Raw genomic sequence first — 12,316 nt, 5'->3', positions numbered from 1 at the left:
ATCGGCCAGGTGGCAGTTATTTTTAGAAATTGCCTCAGAAACCAGCCCATTATAAACGTATAGGAAAATTTCTCTATTGAAACGCATTGAAAGACTTTTCAAACACAAATTGCGCAAAAACTACAAATCCGATCGGCACGAAAAATACTTAGCACACCTCTTGGGGACGCTGGCTTCGAAATGACACCTCACTGGAGTCTGTGAGTTTAGCGGTTCGGGACGCATTACGTGCGGACTGAATAATAAGAATAAGAAGAAGTTTACCACGGTGGAATAACAGTATAGTGCTTTGTTCCAAAGCACTATAACTAGATGGGTATTTCCTGAAGGAACTACAGATAGTGCTTTGGAATGGTGCCCGGGCTGCCCCTGCAAGACTTTCACACTTGGGTGCCCCTCAGGTGCTGGTTTGGTAGTTGTAGCCCCTCAGGGTTGAGGCCACTCTGGGTCCGATTTGGTGGCCCGGGTCACTCGGGGTCCGATTTGGGGGGCCGGGCCACTCGGGGTCCGATCTGGCGGGCCGCGCCACTCCGGGTCCGATCTGGCGGGCCGCGCCACTCCGGGTCCGATCTGGCGGGCCGCGCCACTCCGGGTCCGATCTGGCGGGCCGCGCCACTCCGGGTCCGATCTGGCGGGCCGCGCCACTCCGGGTCCGATCTGGCGGGCCGCGCCACTCCGGGTCCGATCTGGCGGGCCGCGCCACTCCGGGTCCGATCTGGCGGGCCGCGCCACTCCGGGTCCGATCTGGCGGGCCGCGCCACTCCGGGTCCGATCTGGCGGGCCGCGCCACTCCGGGTCCGATCTGGCGGGCCGCGCCACTCCGGGTCCGATCTGGCGGGCCGCGCCACTCCGGGTCCGATCTGGCGGGCCGCGCCACTCCGGGTCCGATCTGGCGGGCCGCGCCACTCCGGGTCCGATCTGGCGGGCCGCGCCACTCCGGGTCCGATCTGGCGGGCCGCGCCACTCCGGGTCCGATCTGGCGGGCCGCGCCACTCCGGGTCCGATCTGGCGGGCCGCGCCACTCCGGGTCCGATCTGGCGGGCCGCGCCACTCCGGGTCCGATCTGGCGGGCCGCGCCACTCCGGGTCCGATTTGGCGGGCCGCGCCACTCCGGGTCCGATTTGGCGGGCCGCGCCACTCCGGGTCCGATTTGGCGGGCCGCGCCACTCCGGGTCCGATTTGGCGGGCCGCGCCACTCCGGGTCCGATTTGGCGGGCCGCGCCACTCCGGGTATGATTTGGCGGGCCGCGCCACTCCGGGTCCGATTTGGCGGGCCGCGCCACTCCGGGTCCGATTTGGCGGGCCGCGCCACTCCGGGTCCGATTTGGCGGGCCGCGCCACTCCGGGTCCGATTTGGCGGGCCGCGCCACTCCGGGTCCGATTTGGCGGGCCGCGCCACTCCGGGTCCGAGTTGGCGGGCGGCGCCACCCTGGGTCTGAGTTGGCGGGCGGCGCCACCCTGGGTCCGAGTTGGCGGGCGGCGCCACCCTGGGTCCGAGTTGGCGGGCGGCGCCACCCTGGGTCCGATTTGGTGGCCCGGGCCACTCTGGGTCCGATTTGGTGGCCCGGGCCACTCTGGGTCCGATTTGGTGGCCCGGGCCACTCTGGGTCCGATTTGGTGGCCCGGGCCACTCTGGGTCCGATTTGGTGGCCCGGGCCACTCTGGGTCCGATTTGGTGGCCCGGGCCACACTGGGTCCGATTTGGTGGCCCGGGCCACTCTGGGTCCGATTTGGTGGCCCGGGCCACTCTGGGTCCGATTTGGTGGCCCGGGTCACTCTGGGTCCGATTTGGTGGCCCGGGTCACTCTGGGTCCGATTTGGTGGCCCGGGTCACTCTGGGTCCGATTTGGTGGCCCGGGTCACTCTGGGTCCGATTTGGTGGCCCGGGTCACTCTGGGTCCGATTTGGTGGCCCGGGTCACTCTGGGTCCGATTTGGTGGCCCGGGTCACTCTGGGTCCGATTTGGTGGCCCGGGTCACTCTGGGTCCGATTTGGTGGGCCGGGTCACTCTGGGTCCGATTTGGTGGGCCGGGTCACTCTGACTGACAGCAGGATAAGGGAATGGCTGATAACAGAGAATAGACTGACAGCAGGACAAGGGAATGGCTGATAACAGAGAGAATAGACTGACAGCAGGACAGGGGAATGGCTGATAACAGAGAGAAATAGACTGACAGCAGGACGGGGAATGGCTGATAACAGAGAGAAATAGACTGACAGCAGGACAGGGGAATGGCTGATAACAGAAAGAAATAGACTGACAGCAGGACAGGGGAATGGCTGATAACAGAGAGAAATAGACTGACAGCAGTACGGGGAATGGCTGATAACAGAGAGAAAACGATGGGTATTTCCTGAAGGAACTACAGATAGTGCTTTGGAATGGTGCCCGGGTTGCCCCAGCAAGACTTTCACACTTGGGTGCCCCTCAGGCGCTGGTTTGGTAGTTGTAGCCACTCTGGGTCCGATTTGGTGGGCGCTGTATACTGCGCGGCTCTGCGCTGTATGCTGCGCGGCTCTGCGCTGTATGCTGCGCGGCTCCGCGCTGTATGCTGCGCGGCTCCGCGCTGTATGCTGCGCGGCTCCGCGCTGTATGCTGCGTGGCTCTGCGCTGTATGCTGCGCGGCTCCGCGCTGTATAATGCGCGGCTCCGCGCTGTATGCTGCGGGGCTCCGCGCTGTATGTTGCGCGGCTCCGCGCTGTATGCTGCGCGGCTCCGCGCTGTGTGCTGCGCGGCTCCGCGCTGTATGCTGCGCGGCTCCGCGCTGTATAATGCGCGGCTCCGCGCTGTATAATGCGCGGCTCCGCGCTGTATGCTGCGGGGCTCCGCGCTGTATACTGCGCGGCTCCGCGCTGTATAATGCGGAGCTCCGCGCTGTATACTGCGGGGCTCCGCGCTGTATGCTGCGCGGCTCCGCGCTGTATGCTGCGCGGCTCCGCGCTGTATGCTGCGCGGCTCCGCGCTGTATGCTGCGCGGCTCCGCGCTGTATAATGCGGAGCTCTGCGCTGTATACTGCGGGGCTCTGCGCTATATGCTGCGCGGCTCTGCGCTGTATGCTGCAGGGCTCTGCGCTTTATACTGTAATAATAATAAGACTACAGATAGTCCTTTTGAATTGTGCTGTGCTGTCACTTTAAGAGCTGATATTATCTGATAAAACGGTGACCTGGTGGAGTTGATAGGCGTTGGCATAGTAACTGTGTCTGACTGCGCATATCAATGAGCTAATCAGCCAGGTGGCATTTGGCAGTTAAGTTATTTTTAGAAATTGCCTCAGAAACCAGCCCATTTTAAACGTATAGCAACATTTCCCAATTGAAATGCATTGAAACAATGCTTTCCAATGAGGGGGAAACAATTTTCAAATGCAAATTGCGCCAAAACTACAAATCCGATCGACATGAAAATAACTTAGCACACCTCTCGTGGACGCTGGCTTCGAAATGACACCTCACTGGAGTCTGTGCGTTCAGCGGTTCGGGCCGCATTAACTGCGAAAAAAAGCCTAATAATAAGAAAAATAACTAGATGGGTATTTCCTGAAGGAACTACAGATAGTGCTTTGGAATGGTGCCCGGGCTGCCCCTGCAAGACTTTGACACTTGGGTGCCCCTCAGGCGGTCCGATTTGGTGGGTTGGGTCAATCTGGGTCTGATTTTGTGGGCGGGGTAAATCTAGGTCCGATTCGGTGGGCGGGGTCACTTTTGGTCCGATTCTGTGGGCGCGGCTACTCTGGGTCCGATTCGGTGGGCGGAGCCACTCTGGGTCCGATTTGGTGGGCGGGGCACCTTAGGGACCAATTTGGTGGGTGGGGTCACTCGGTCCGATTTGGTGGGCTGGGCACCTCAGGGTCTGATTTGGTGGGCTGGGCACCTCAGGGTCCGATTTGGTGGGTGAGGTCACTCTGGGTCCGATTTGGTGGGCGGGGTCACTCTGGGCCCGATTTGGTGGAAGGGGTCACTCTGGGTCCGATTTGGTGGAAGGGGTCACTCTGGGTCTGATTTGGTGGAAGGGGTCACTCTGGGTCCGATTTGGTGGGCGGAGCCACTCTGGGTCCGATTTGGTGGGCGGGGTCACTCTGGGTCTGATTTAGGGGCGGGGTCACTCTGGGTCCGATTTGGTGGGCCGGGCCCCTCGGGGTCCGATTTGGTGGGCCGGGCCTCTCGGGTTCCGAATTGGTGAGCGGGGTAATCTACTATCTAATTGTCTAAGGGCACTTCCGTCTTTCTGTCTCACAACACCGCTACGTCATCATCTCGTGAGACCGCAATGCACTCTTGGGACCGGAGCGCGCAACAAGCATCGGGTACCGGCCACTCCAGGTGCAACAAGCATCGTGTACCGGCCGCTCTAGGAGGTGCAACAACCATCAGATACCGGCCGCTCCAGGAGGTGAGTATGTAACTTTTTTATTTTAATTCTTTTTTTTTTTTAACAGGGATATGCAGTATACTATGTGACTGGACAATATACTACGTGACTGGGCAGTATAACTACGTGGCTCTGCGCTGTATACTGCGTGGCTCTGTGCTGTATACTGCGTGGCTCTGCGCTGTATACTACGCGGCTCTGCGCTGTATACTACGCGGCTCTGCCCTGTATACTGCGTGGCTCTGCGCTGTGTACTGCGCGGCTCTGCGCTGTGTACTGAACGGCTCTGCGCTGTGTACTGCGCGGCTCTGCACTGTGTACTGCGCGTTCTGCGCTGTATACTGCGCGGCTCTGCGCTGTATACTGCGCGGCTCTGCGCTTTGTACTGCGCGGCTCTGTGCTATATTCTGCGTGGCTCTTCGCTGTATACTACGCGGCTCTGCGCTGTGTACTGCGCGGCTCTGCGCTGTGTACTGCGCGTGTCCGTGCTGTGTACTGCGCGGCTCTGCGCTGTGTACTGCGCGGCTCTGCACTGTGTACTGCACGGCTCTGCGCTGTATACTGCGGGGCTCTGCACTGTATACTGCGGGGCTCTGCGCTGTATACTACGCGGCTCAGCGCTGTATACTGCGCGGCTCTGCGCTGCATACTGCGTGGCTCTACGCTGCGTACTGTGCGGCTCTGCGCTGTATACTGGGTGGCTCTGCGCTGTGTACTGCGCAGCTCTGCGCTGTGTACTGTGCGGCTCTGCACTGTGTACTGCGCGGCTCTGCGCTGTGTACTGCGCGGCTCTGCGCTGTGTACTGCGCGGCTCTGCGCTTTATACTGTGCGGCTCTGCGCTCTGTACTGCGCGGCTCTGCGCTGTGTACTGCGCGGCTCTGCGCTGTATACTGCGCGGCTCTGCGCTGTGTACTGCGCGGCTCTGCGCTTTATACTGCGGCGGCTTTGCGCTGTGTACTGCATGGCTCTGCGCTGTGTACTGCGCGGCTCTGCGCTGTGTACTGCGCGGCTCTGCGCTGTGTACTGCACGGCTCTGCGCTGTGTACTGCACGGCTCTGCGCTGTGTACTGCGCGGCTCTGCGCTGTGTACTGCACGGCTCTGCGCTGTGTACTGCGCGGCTCTGCGCTTTATACTGCGCGGCTCTGCGCTGTGTACTGCGCGGCTCTGCGCTGTGTACTGCGCGGCTCTGCGCTGTGTACTGCACGGCTCTGCGCTTTATACTGCGCGGCTCTGCGCTGTGTACTGCACGGCTCTGCGCTGTGTACTGCGCGGCTCTGCGCTGTGTACTGTACGGCTCTGCGCTGTGTACTGCGCGGCTCTGCGCTGTGTACTGCGCGGCTCTGCGCTTTATACTGCGCGGCTCTGCGCTGTGTACTGCGCGGCTCTGCGCTGTGTACTGCACGGCTCTGCGCTTTATACTGCGCGGCTCTGCGCTGTGTACTGCGCGGCTCTGCGCTGTGTACTGCGTGGCTCTGCGCTGTGTACTGCGCGGCTCTGCGCTGTGTACTGCACGGCTCTGCGCTTTCTACTGCGCGGCTCTGCGCTGTGTACTGCACGGCTCTGCGCTGTGTACTGCGCGGCTCTGCGCTGTGTACTGCACGGCTCTGCGCTTTATACTGCGCGGCTCTGCGCTGTGTACTGCGCGGCTCTGCGCTGTGTACTGCGCGGCTCTGCGCTGTGTACTGCACGGCTCTGCGCTTTATACTGCGCGGCTCTGCGCTGTGTACTGCACGGCTCTGCGCTGTGTACTGCGCGGCTCTGCGCTGTGTACTGTACGGCTCTGCGCTGTGTACTGCGCGGCTCTGCGCTGTGTACTGCGCGGCTCTGCGCTTTATACTGCGCGGCTCTGCGCTGTGTACTGCGCGGCTCTGCGCTGTGTACTGCGCGGCTCTGCGCTGTGTACTGCACGGCTCTGCGCTTTATACTGCGCGGCTCTGCGCTGTGTACTGCGCGGCTCTGCGCTGTGTACTGCGCGGCTCTGCGCTGTGTACTGCGCGGCTCTGCGCTGTGTACTGCACGGCTCTGCGCTTTCTACTGCGCGGCTCTGCGCTGTGTACTGCACGGCTCTGCGCTGTGTACTGCGCGGCTCTGCGCTGTGTACTGCACGGCTCTGCGCTTTGTACTGCGCGGCTCTGCGCTGTGTACTGCGCGGCTCTGCGCTGTGTACTGCGCGGCTCTGCGCTTTATACTGCGCGGCTCTGCGCTGTGTACTGCGCGGCTCTGCGCTGTGTACTGCGCGGCTCTGCGCTGTGTACTGCGCGGCTCTGCGCTGTGTACTGCGCGGCTCTGCGCTTTATACTGCGCGGCTCTGCGCTGTGTACTGCGCGGCTCTGCACTGTATACTGCGTGGCTCTGCGCTGTGTACTGCGGGGCTCTGCTCTTTATACTGTGCGGCTCTGCGCTGTGTACTGCATGGCTCTGCGCTGTGTACTGCGCGGCTCTGCGCTGTGTACTGTGCGGCTCTGCGCTGTGTAGTGCGCGGCTCTGCTCTTTATACTGTGCGGCTCTGCGCTGTGTACTGCATGGCTCTGCGCTTTATACTGCGCGGCTCTGCGCTTTATACTGCGCGGCTCTGCGCTGTGTAGTGCGCGGCTCTGCGCTGTGTACTGCGCGGCTCTGCACTGTATACTGCGTGGCTGTGCAATATACTACGTGGACATGCATATTCTAGAATACCCGATGAGTTAGAATCGGGCCACCGTCTAATAATTATAAGACTACAGATAGTGGTTTGGAATTGTGCTGTACTGTCACTTTAAGAGCTGATATTATCTGACAAAACTTGTGACCTGGTGAGCTGATGTAGATTTCATAGGCGTTGGCATAGTAACTGTGTCTGACTGCGCATATCAATGAGCTAATCAGCCAGGTGGCAGTTATTTTTAGAAATTGCCTCAGAAACCAGCCCATTATAAACGTATTGGAAAATTTCTCCATTGAAACGCATTGAAAGACTTTTTTCAAACACAAATTGCGCAAAAACTACAAATCCGATCGGCACGAAAAATACTTAGCACACCTCTTGGGGACGCTGGCTTCGAAATGACACCTCACTGGAGTCTGTGAGTTTAGCGGTTCGGGCCGCATTACGTGCGGACTGAATAATAAGAATAAGAAGAAGTTATCCACGGTGGAATAACAGTATAGTGCTTTGTTCCAAAGCACTATAATAATAAGAAGAAGTTTACCACGGTGGAATAACAGTATAGTGCTTTGTTCCAAAGCACTATAATAATTATAGTAACATCAGCAGTAGAGTCGCCGCTCGTAACTGTAATTCCTGCACTAACATTAGTAATTCTAGTCTCAGCCGTCGTGCTGATAGTAATGGTGGAACCTGACACTCAGTAATAACATTCACTCTGTAAAGCTCTTATTGTTCATCTGGTTTTCAGTGATGGGACCACGGACATCACCAGGACGGTGCACTGGGGGACGCCATCGGACTTTGAAAAGGTGACATGTTTGTTCTTAGTGAGAATAACCACAGCGAGGATTCTGGAAAGAATCGGGCGACACCGTCCGGTCCTAGAGATTATGTGATCATCTTTATGTGATGACAATGATTCCTCTTGTCACACTATAAAGTCTGAGGCTAAGAGCTCGTACCCATCACCATAAAAAATTGAGGGCTAGAAAAGTGGGACGAGGGTCATACAATTTTCTTGCGAGTATAATGCAATTTTTAGCACCTAGCATTCGAATGACATCCGATTTATATGCGAATGTGATCTGATTGCAATGCAATGTTAACATGAGCTTTTACATAAAGTAATTCTCTGTCATTTACACATAGTTTTCAAAGGAAATATTCTTCAAGATAGATATATATAGAATAGAAGGATACAGAAACATAGATATAAACATGTCAGTCACGTATATAATTAGTACGGTGTGTGTGCATCTTACTGTACATGTATTTTATTAATAAAAAAAATTGTGGAAAAAAAAAAATGGTGTAGGATCCCCGAGATTTTATTAACCAGCAGAGGGAAAGCAGACAGCTGGGGGCTCACGTTTGTAGTTTGGGAAGGGAGGTAATATCTATGGAGCTTCCCAGGCTATTAATATCAGCTCACAGCTGTATACTTTATTAGTTATTAAAATGAGGGACCCAACAAAGATAATTACGTAGGGTCCCCCTATAATTAATAACGAGAAAAGGCTAGGCAGGCAGTGAATGTCTCTTCTAGGAAGCAACTCCTGATGGAAAACGCTCCAAACTGGTCAATCAGAAAGCTTAAAAAAATCATAACTATTCCAAAACTACTGTACAACAAAATCTCACAGATTCAGGAGCATTTTTCTTCTTGAAAACTCATCATTGTTGACTGCCTCAAAAAAGAAACCTCCATGTGCATATGGCCTTAGATAAGCTGGAGACCTTCATTCCTAAAGTTGGAGGACACCAAAATCTAACTTCTGTTGTATGTCTGTCCTATAGGAGGCCTATACACGTGTCCTAATGGGGAACATCGAGCTGAGCAGACTGGTGTTCCCACCTCGCACTGCCGGTATCTTCATTTTATTACTTTCCATGTGTTTTGTTACCATTGTCATCCTGATATCCGGAGGATCTCACTGCTACAATGACTCTGACCTTAAGTAACGGAGAGTGACGGCATGCCCCCTGCCATAGTGCAGAGTGGGGGTAGGTATCTGGTAACGTATCAGAAATGGTGAAACAATGTATCAATATTCAACAGCACCAGTTCTCAGTGACTCACCCATCACCTACAGCACAGAGACCACAGCGCTACCATTGCTGGCCGCCATTATTAACAAGTACCGGCCCTGTCGGGGTCCTAATAATCATAAATGTTTCCTGCTATAAATTCCTTAAAGTTCTGATGATAAACAATTTAGAATTTCCCCATTGATATTTTTTTATTTAATTTTTTATATGATCTTAAAAGTGACCCAAAACGATCCACTGCACGGGGGGGGGCCATGTGACGGGTGCTTGTGGCTTTCTTATTTGCAGGCAGAGCCATTGAATCGATAGCCAGACAAGCCCTATGGGAGGTGGGATTGAACTTTGGCCACGGCACCGGACATGGGATTGGAAACTTCTTTGCTGTCCATGAATGTAAGTGAACCCCTGAGAACAGCAGAGTGAGGGGAGCAGTTGGGATAGATTCACATGTAGCCTTTTTATCATTTTTTTTTTTTTTTTGTGAGATTATGGCTGAAATTCTCTGCATTTTAATAATTTTTATGCATAGCTTTTGATGTATTTTTTAGCTGCATTTTTTTTGACTGACTCAAAGGGGAAAAAACTGCAGTAAAAACACTGAACGAATATTGTTTTTCATAAAAACACATCGCAAGTCAGAAAACGCAAAGAAAAACAGTGTTCCTTTATGAGAGATTTAGATATCTCATTATTTTGCTGTTGGTATGGTAAAATATGGTAAAACGCATAATAAATGCTTTATGTGAACAAGTCCTTCTTGGTGTTTAGTTTCTTATTCTGTATAATATTTATATTAGTTGTGCATTAATTACTATTGTAACTCGTGCTCCGTCTTATTCGCTTCAATGTTGTTATTTCTCCATATTCCTGGATATTTTAGGGCCGGTCGGACTGCAGACCAACAACATCCCTCTGACTAAAGGCATGTTCACATCTATCGGTGAGTCCGGCCTCTGACCGGTGACATTTTCTGCAGGTGATTCCTCTTCGTCCTGGATATATCCGGGGGTCCGGTGCTCGGCACGCTATGATACACTCCTCAACACTGAAGTAGCCGCACCAAGGACGAGCCGCGAGGCCAGGCAGAATGAGGCCGGTGTCACCAAGATCTGCAAATGATCACACGTTACAGTATCTCGCTCCAATCTGTGACAAGTGGGAGGAGCATAAGAGTCAGAGAGAAAGCACTTTTTTTATTTATCCACATGGAATCTGTAAATTTGCCCCCGTCCTATGGGGAGATTGTGCGCTGCCTCTGATTCTCTATGTGCTGTCATCGCCACTTGTCACAGACTGAGAGGGACAGAAGCCAGAGAGATCCGGTTATCAGTCCGGCAGATTGTAGCGTCGGCCCAGATGTCTGCTCCGATCAACATTACGTGTCCCAGATGTTTGGAGAATAATGAAAAAGCAGGAGGTGCACAGAGGCAAAACTGCACGGGCGAAACGTCTGGGTACAAGAATGCTGTGCTGTGATCCTTTGTGTGCCCAGTGATATTAGACATTACTGACCGAGCCCAAGGCGTCAGGGTCTACACAATGCGTCAAGAGCATCTGCACAACATCGTGGCTATACGCCGGACGTCCGGCTGTAGCTGCTCCATTCACTTCAGCTTTCAAAGGCCTCCATGTGCTGTGCAATACAGTAATGTAGGCTGGAATGGAGGTCCGTCCTCTTCAGAGACAGATCTCACTTGGTGATTGGTCTGGAGACCACATGGGCAACGCCATGAAGACTCGTTCACAAGGGAACGTCACACTGGTCCTACTCCCGGGATTATGGTGTAGGGAGGTCATAATTTCTGATAGTCGGACCCCTCTAGTCTTCATTCCAGGTAACTAACAGCTCGGGATACATTGATTTGGTTGTGGAACCAGTGGTGCGGCCATTTCTCCAAACTGTCCCGAGTCATTTTCATCAAGACTATATCAGGTCTCATGATTCTCGCACTAATGTGAGGCGTCTGTGTGACCTAAACCTGCTCCCATGGCTGCAGCATCTCTGGACTTGTCTCCATCAAGCATATCGGGGACGTCACTGGTCGGTGATCACACAGGAGACACTGTGGCTGGCACTGCTACACTTGGGCGCCGTGGTCGGCACTGCTACACTGGGGCGCTGTGGCCGGCACTGTTACACTGGGGCGCCGTGGTCAGCATTGTTATGCTGGGGCGCTGTGGCCAGCACTGCTACACTGGGGCACTGTGGCCGGCACTGTTACACTGGGGCGCCACGGTCGGCACTGTTACACTGGGGCGCCGTGGCTGGCACTGTTACACTGGGGCGCCGTGGTCAGCACTGTTATACTGGGGCGCAGTGGCTGGCACTGTTATACTGGGGCACAGTGGCCGGCACTGTTACACTGGGGCGCCGTGGCGGGCACTGTTACACTGGGGCGCTGTGGCTGGCACTGTTACACTGGGGCGCCGTGGCCGGCACTGTTACACTGGGGCACCGCGGCCGGCACTGCTACACTGGGGCACCGTGGCCGGCACTGTTACACTGGGGCACCGCGGCTGGCACTGTTACACTGGGGCACCGTGGCCGGCACTGCTACACTGGGGCACCGTGGCCGGCACTGTTACACTGGGGCACCTTGGCCGGCACTGTTACACTGGGGCACCTTGGCCGGCACTGTTACACTGGGGCACCTTGGCCGGCACTGTTACACTGGGGCGCTGTGGCCGGCACTGTTACACTGGGGCGCCGTGGTCAGCATTGCTATGCTGGGGCGCTGTGGCCAGCACTGCTACACTGGGGCACTGTGGCCGGCACTGTTACACTGGGGCGCCGCGGTCGGCACTGTTACACTGGGGCGCCGTGGCTGGCACTGTTACACTGGGGCGCCGTGGTCAGCACTGTTATACTGGGGCGCAGTGGCTGGCACTGTTATACTGGGGCACAGTGGCCGGCACTGTTACACTGGGGCGCCGTGGCGGGCACTGTTACACTGGGGCGCCGTGGCGGGCACTGTTACACTGGGGCGCCGTGGCTGGCACTGTTACACTGGGGCGCCGTGGCCGGCACTGTTACACTGGGGCACCGCGGCCGGCACTGCTACACTGGGGCACCGTGGCCGGCACTGTTACACTGGGGCACCGCGGCTGGCACTGTTACACTGGGGCACCGTGGCCGGCACTGCTACACTGGGGCACCGTGGCCGGCACTGTTACACTGGGGCACCTTGGCCGGCACTGTTACACTGGGGCACCTTGGCCGGCACTGTTACACTGGGGTGTGGTGG

At 56.0% G+C, this 12,316-nt stretch overlaps 1 protein-coding gene across 1 annotated transcript in view; it reads left to right on the top strand.

Annotated features, from left to right (window-relative positions):
* Nucleotides 1-12,316, top strand: part of XPNPEP2 (X-prolyl aminopeptidase 2) — a 95,175-nt gene that overhangs the window by 60,333 nt on the left and 22,526 nt on the right. The window contains exons 16-19 of the mRNA XM_077286511.1: nucleotides 7,771-7,831; nucleotides 8,820-8,889; nucleotides 9,360-9,464; nucleotides 9,952-10,011. Of these exons, the coding sequence (XP_077142626.1) occupies nucleotides 7,771-7,831; nucleotides 8,820-8,889; nucleotides 9,360-9,464; nucleotides 9,952-10,011 (296 nt within the window). The remainder of the gene's footprint in view (nucleotides 1-7,770; nucleotides 7,832-8,819; nucleotides 8,890-9,359; nucleotides 9,465-9,951; nucleotides 10,012-12,316) is intronic.

This window comes from Ranitomeya variabilis, chromosome 2 (genome assembly GCF_051348905.1).
Source record: "Ranitomeya variabilis isolate aRanVar5 chromosome 2, aRanVar5.hap1, whole genome shotgun sequence".
Taxonomy (NCBI): Eukaryota; Metazoa; Chordata; class Amphibia; order Anura; family Dendrobatidae; genus Ranitomeya; species Ranitomeya variabilis.
This window is presented reverse-complemented; position numbering and strand designations above follow the sequence as displayed.